The sequence below is a fragment of the Oncorhynchus masou genome, chromosome 8 (assembly GCF_036934945.1).
Source record: "Oncorhynchus masou masou isolate Uvic2021 chromosome 8, UVic_Omas_1.1, whole genome shotgun sequence".
In the NCBI taxonomy this organism is placed as follows: Eukaryota; Metazoa; Chordata; class Actinopteri; order Salmoniformes; family Salmonidae; genus Oncorhynchus; species Oncorhynchus masou.
Window position 1 is genome coordinate 7,615,355 of NC_088219.1, and position 7,500 is coordinate 7,622,854.

The window sequence follows — 7,500 nt, forward strand, 5'->3', positions numbered from 1 at the left end:
TCTCTCCTTCTCTCCCCCTCTCTCCTTCTCTCCACCCTCTCTCCTCTCTCCCCCTCTCTCCTTCTCTCCACCCTCCCTCCTTCTCTCCCCCTCTCTCCTTCTCTCCACCGTCCCTCCTTCTCTCCCCCCTCTCTCCTTCTCTTCCCACTCTATCCTTCTCTCCACCCTCTCTACTTCTCTCCTTCTCTCCCCCATCTCTCCTTCTCTCCCCCTCTCTCCTTCTCTCCCCCCTCTCTCCTTCTCTCCACCCTCCCTCCTTCTCTCCACCCTCCCTCCTTCTCTCCACCCTCCCTCCTTCTCTCCCCCCTCTCTCCTTCTCTCCCCCCTCTCTACTTCTCTCCTTCTCTCCACCCTCTCTACTTCTCTCCTTCTCTCCCCCCTCTCTCCTTCTCTCCCCCCTCTCTCCTTCTCTCCACCCTCCCTCCTTCTCTCCCCTCTCTCCTTCTCTCCTCCCTCCCTCCTACTCACCACACGCTGGTGTCCACAGAGCTGTCGTTGAGTTGTCTGTAGTCCAGTTGTGAAAAGAGAGGGAAGAGGACCTGAATCCCTCCTATAGAATGGATGGCACTGTGGATGGAGTGGGTCACTATGGCCTTCACATCCTAGGAATGAGAGAACACACTGTTAGGACACACACACACACACACACACACACACACACACACCACTAACCTGCAGCATGAGTGCGTGTGGTGAGTGAACGAAGATGGATGCGTTCTCTCTGGGCGATGACTCCAGACAGAGCTGCGCGTCGGTGGCCTTGGCGTTGTAGGTGAAAGAGATGGAGCTGGCCTGCTTCCCATCATACAGGACCTGCAGTACATTACATGATACATTTCAGTCGTCTAACAAGACGTCTCTTATCTATGACAGCTAGGTAAGGCAACCACATGCCGTATGTAAAACGGTTCCTCAATGACCTGCCTACCTGCTTATGGTGCTCGGCCAGGTGGATATCACTCTCCGACTTAAACTTAAAGGTGCTCTACGGGAGTGAGAAGAGAGAGGAAGGAGGGTGGGGGTGGGTGGAAAGGTGAGGGGTCAGGAGAGGGAGAGAGGGGGAAAGAGCGGAGAGAGAGCAGAGCAGAGCAGAGAGAGGGGGAAGGAGGGAGGAGGAAAGGGAGAGAGCAAGGGTAGAGAGGAGTGTGAGGAAGAAGGGGAAGGGAGATAGAGAGGGAGGAAGTTGACAGAGAGAGAGGGGGAGGGGAAAGGGGGAGGAAGGGAGATGAGGGAGAGGGAGGGAAAAGGGGGAGGAAGGGAGGTGAGGGAGAGGGAGGGGAAAGGGGGAGGAAGGGGAGAGACAGGGAGGGGAGGGAGGGGAGAGGGGGAGGAAGGGAGAGAGACAGGGAGGGGAGGGAGGGGAGAGGGGGAGGAAGGGAGAGAGACAGGGAGGAGAGGGAGGGGAAAGGGGGTGGATGGGAGAGAGACAGGGAGGGGAGGGAGGGGAGAGGGGGTGGATGGGAGAGAGACAGGGAGGAGATGGAGGGGAAAGGGGGAGGAAGGGAGAGAGAGAGAGAGTTGAGTCAAGGTTGTATAACTAAGACATTCTAAGCTTCAAGGCCTCAGCTCTCTGACATCACCAGTACAAACAGAAAACACAAGTCACTTATAAATTCCTCCCAGAAACAGCAGGGACAGAAAGGAAGTGAAATAGAATGGAGTGTGTGTGTGTGTGTGTGTGTGTGTGTGTGTGTGTGTGTGTGTGTGTGTGTGTGTGTGTGTGTGTGTGTGTGTGTGTGTGTGTGTGTGTGTGTGTGTGTGTGTGTGTGTGTGTGTGTGTGTGTGTGTGTGTGTGTGTGTGTGTGTGTGTGTGTGTGTGTGTGTGTGTGCGTGCGCGCGTGTGTGTGTGTGTGCGTGTGTGTGTGTTCGGGTGCGCGCCAAATTCACCCAGCATGGCAAAGTCATCGAACAACGGCAGGACAAAAGAGGAGGAGCATATGATTAAATTAGAGCAGATACAGGAAGAAGAGATGATATCTCCACTATAGATAAAGGTTAAAGACGTGATATCTCTTTAAATTAAATTAGAAACCATCGGAGTGCTCTTGGCTGTAAACTGGTTAAACTATTACGGTATATTACCGTAGAAGATGTTAAGTAATTGGACAGGTCTGACAGACTACAGTCAACATTATCATATGAAAGTCAGTATTACTGTAATATATTATCATATGAATGGCAGTATTACTGTAATATCTTATCATATGAATGGCAGTATTACTGTAATATCTTATCATATGAATGGCAGTATTACTGTAATATCTTATCATATGAATGGCAGTATTACTGTAATATATTATCATATGAATGGCAGTATTACTGTAATATATTATCATATGAATGACAGTATTACTGTAATATATTATCATATGAATGGCATTATTACTGTAATATATTATCATATGAAAGTCAGTATTACTGTAATATATTATCATATGAATGGCAGTATTACTGTAATATATTATCATATGAAAGTCAGTATTACTGTAATATATTATCATATGAATGGCAGTATTACTGTAATATATCATCATATGAAAGTCAGTTACTGTAATATCTTATCATATGAATGGCAGTATTACTGTAATATATTATCATATGAATGACAGTATTACTGTAATATATTATCATATGAATGGCAGTATTACTGTAATATATTATCATATGAAAGTCAGTATTACTGTAATATATTATCATATGAATGGCAGTATTACTGTAATATATTATCATATGAAAGTCAGTTACTGTAATATCTTATCATATGAATGGCAGTATTACTGTAATATATTATCATATGCAAGTCAGTTTTACTGTAATATATTATCATATGAAAGTCAGTATTATTGTAATATATTATCATATGAATGTAGACTATCAATTTGTTGTATCATACTATTTGAATAAGCTCTGTCTAAAGCCTCTTACACCTCTCACAAAGGCCTGACTGACTCCCAGTCTTTGGGATGATGTCTGACTCCCAGTCTTTGGGATGATGTCTGACTCCCAGTCATTGGGATGATGTCTGACTCCCAGTCACTGAGGTGATGTCTGACTCCCAGTCATTGGGATGATGTCTGACTCCCAGTCATTGGGATGATGTCTGACTCCCAGTCACTGAGGTGATGTCTGACTCCTAGTCATTGGGATGATGTCTGACTCCCAATCATTGGGATGATGTCTGACTCCCAGTCACTGAGGTGATGTCTGACTCCTAGTCATTGGGATGATGTCTGACTCCCAGTCATTGGGATGATGTCTGACTCCTAGTCATTGGGATGATGTCTGACTCCCAGTCATTGGGATGATGTCTGACTCCCAGTCATTGGGATGATGTCTGACTCCCAGTCATTGAGGTGATGTCTGACTCCCAGTCATTGGGATGATGTCTGACTCCCAGTCATTGGGATGATGTCTGACTCCCAGTCATTGGGATGATGTCTGACTCCCAGTCATTGAGGTGATGTCTGACTCCCAGTCATTGGGATGATGTCTGACTCCCAGTCATTGGGATGATGTCTGACTCCCAGTCATTGGGATGATGTCTGACTCCCAGTCATTGTGATGATGTCTGACTCCCAGTCATTGAGATGATGTCTGACTCCCAGTCATTGGGATGATGTCTGACTCCCAGTCATTGGGATGATGTCTGACTCCCAGTCATTGGGATGATGTCTGACTCCTAGTCATTGGGATGATGTCTGACTCCTAATCATTGGGATGATGTCTGACTCCCAGTCATTGGGATGATGTCTGACTCCCAGTCATTGGGATGATGTCTGACTCCTAGTCATTGGGATGATGTCTGACTCCTAATCATTGGGATGATGTCTGACTCCCAGTCATTGGGATGATGTCTGACTCCCAGTCATTGGGATGATGTCTGACTCCCAGTCATTGGGATGATGTCTGACTCCCAGTCATTGAGGTGATGTCTGACTCCCAGTCATTGGGATGATGTCTGACTCCCAGTCATTGGGATGATGTCTGACTCCCAGTCATTGGGATGATGTCTGACTCCCAGTCATTGGGATGATGTCTGACTCCCAGTCATTGAGATGATGTCTGACTCCCAGTCATTGGGATGATGTCTGACTCCCAGTCATTGGGATGATGTCTGACTCCCAGTCATTGGGATGATGTCTGACTCCTAGTCATTGGGATGATGTCTGACTCCCAGTCATTGGGATGATGTCTGACTCCCAGTCATTGAGGTGATGTCTGACTCCCAGTCATTGAGGTGATGTCTGACTCCCAGTCATTGGGATGATGTCTGACTCCCAGTCATTGGGATGATGTCTGACTCCCAGTCATTGAGATGATGTCTGACTCCCAGTCATTGGGATGATGTCTGACTCCCAGTCATTGGGATGATGTCTGACTCCCAGTCATTGAGATGATGTCTGACTCCCAGTCATTGAGATGATAAATTCACCAATTTGTAAGTCGCTCTGGATAAGAGCGTCTGCTAAATGACTTAAATGTAAATGTAAATGTAAACGTCTGACTCCCAGTCATTGGGATGATGTCTGACTCCCAGTCATTGGGATGATGTCTGACTCCCAGTCATTGGGATGATGTCTGACTCCCAGTCATTGGGATGATGTCTGACTCCCAGTCATTGGGATGATGTCTGACTCCTAGTCATTGGGATGATGTCTGACTCCTAGTCATTGGGATGATGTCTGACTCCCAGTCATTGGGATGATGTCTGACTCCCAGTCATTGGGATGATGTCTGACTCCCAGTCATTGAGGTGATGTCTGACTCCCAGTCATTGGGATGATGTCTGACTCCCAGTCATTGGGATGATGTCTGACTCCCAGTCATTGGGATGATGTCTGACTCCCAGTCATTGGGATGATGTCTGACTCCCAGTCATTGAGGTGATGTCTGACTCCCAGTCATTGGGATGATGTCTGACTCCCAGTCATTGGGATGATGTCTGACTCCCAGTCATTGAGGTGATGTCTGACTCCCAGTCATTGAGGTGATGTCTGACTCCCAGTCATTGGGATGATGTCTGACTCCCAGTCATTGGGATGATGTCTGACTCCCAGTCATTGGGATGATGTCTGACTCCCAGTCATTGAGGTGATGTCTGACTCCCAGTCATTGGGATGATGTCTGACTCCCAGTCATTGGGATGATGTCTGACTCCCAGTCATTGAGGTGATGTCTGACTCCCAGTCATTGAGGTGATGTCTGACTCCCAGTCATTGGGATGATGTCTGACTCCCAGTCATTGAGGTGATGTCTGACTCCCAGTCATTGGGATGATGTCTGACTCCCAGTCATTGGGATAATGTCTGACTCCCAGTCATTGAGGTGATGTCTGACTCCCAGTCATTGGGATGATGTCTGACTCCCAGTCATTGGGATGATGTCTGACTCCCAGTCATTGAGGTGATGTCTGACTCCCAGTCATTGAGGTGATGTCTGACTCCCAGTCATTGGGATGATGTCTGACTCCCAGTCATTGGGATGATGTCTGACTCCCAGTCATTGAGGTGATGTCTGACTCCCAGTCATTGAGGTGATGTCTGACTCCCAGTCATTGAGGTGATGTCTGACTCCCAGTCATTGGGATGATGTCTGACTCCCAGTCATTGAGGTGATGTCTGACTCCCAGTCTTTGGGATGATGTCTGACTCCCAGTCATTGGGATGATGTCAGACTCCCAGTCATTGGGATGATGTCCGACTCCCAGTCTTTGGGATGATGCCTGACTCCCAGTCATTGAGATGATGTCTGACTCCCAGTCATTGGGATGATGTCTGACTCCCAGTCATTGGGATGATGTCTGACTCCCAGTCATTGGGATGATGTCTGACTCCCAGTCATTGGGATGATGTCTGACTCCCAGTCATTGGGATGATGTCTGACTCCCAGTCATTGGGATGATGTCTGACTCCCAGTCATTGGGATGATGTCTGACTCCCAGTCATTGGGATGATGTCTGACTCCCAGTCATTGGGATGATGTCTGACTCCCAGTCTCTCAGCCTGTCTGAGTGTGTAGAACTCGGTCACAGGAAGACAGAATGAGAACATTCCAATCATCAATCACCATTGGTTACGGCAAGGAGAACAGCAGGACAGCTAGGTCACACACACACACACACACACACACACAGGCAACACACGCGCACACACGCGCACACACACGCACACACACACACACACAGGCAACGCACGCACGCACACACACACACACACACACAGGAAATGCACGCATGCAAGCACGCAGACACACACACACTAACACACACACACACACAGGCAACACACACACACACACACACACAGGCAACGCACGCACACACACACACAGGCAATGCACGCATGCAAGCACGCAGACACACACACACGCACGCACGCACGCACACACACACACACACACACACACACACACACACACACACACACACACACACACACACACACACACACACACACACACACACACACACACACAGGCAACGCACGCATACACACACACAGGCAATGCACTCATGCAAGCACGTAGACACACACACACACACACAGGCAACACACACACACAGGCAACGCACGCACACACACACACACAGGCAATGAACGCAGACACACACACACACACACACAAGCAACACACACACACACACACACACAGGCAACGCACACACACAGGCAAAGCACGAACACACACACAGGCAATGCATGCACACACACACACACAGGCAATGCACGCACGCAAGCCCGCAGACACACACACACACAGGCAAGGCACACACACACACACACACACAGTCAACGCACGCACACACACACACAGGCAATGAACGCATGCAAGCACGCAGGCACACACACACACACACAGGCAACACACACACACAGGCAACGCACACACACACACACACGGTCGTGGCCATGAATGGATTGACCATAGTGAAGGTGTAGAATCAGGTTGTCTGGGTCTCTATGTTTTTGGTTGGATGCGTTTCTCCATTTATTTCTTAGGAATTTGCATTCTTCATCAAACCATTTATCATTGTTGTTCATTTTCTTAGGATGTCTGCTTTATTTATTTTTTATTTGATAGTGAAGCTGAGAGGTCAAATATCCTGTTTAGGATTTCTACTGCCAAGTTTACAGCTTCACTATTACAGGGACATATTTTGTCCAGGAAATTGTCTCGAAAGGTTGAATTTGTTGTTGCCTAATAGTTTTTTGGTAGGTTTCTACAGGTTTCTACACTACTTCATCTATAGCATTTCTTAATATTATTCAGTTCCTTTGGCTTTGATGCCTCATGATTGAGTATTGCTCTGTTCAAGTTGACTGTGATTTTACTGTGGTCTGATAGGGGTGTCAGTGGGCTGACTGTGAACGCTCTGAGAGACTCTGGGTTGAGGTCAGTGATAAAGTAGTCTACAGTACTACTGCCAAGAGATGAGCTATAGGTGTACCTACCATAGGAGTCACCTCGAAGCCTACCATTGACTATGTACATACCCAGTGT

At 47.6% G+C, this 7,500-nt stretch overlaps 1 protein-coding gene across 1 annotated transcript in view; it reads right to left on the minus strand.

The window, feature by feature from the left end:
• nbeaa (neurobeachin a) overlaps positions 1-7,500 on the minus strand; it is a gene marked incomplete at its 5' end in the record, with an annotated part of 215,820 nt that overhangs the window by 162,334 nt on the left and 45,986 nt on the right. The window contains 3 exons of the mRNA XM_064971081.1: positions 469-602; positions 673-813; positions 929-985. Of these exons, the coding sequence (XP_064827153.1) occupies positions 469-602; positions 673-813; positions 929-985 (332 nt within the window). The remainder of the gene's footprint in view (positions 1-468; positions 603-672; positions 814-928; positions 986-7,500) is intronic.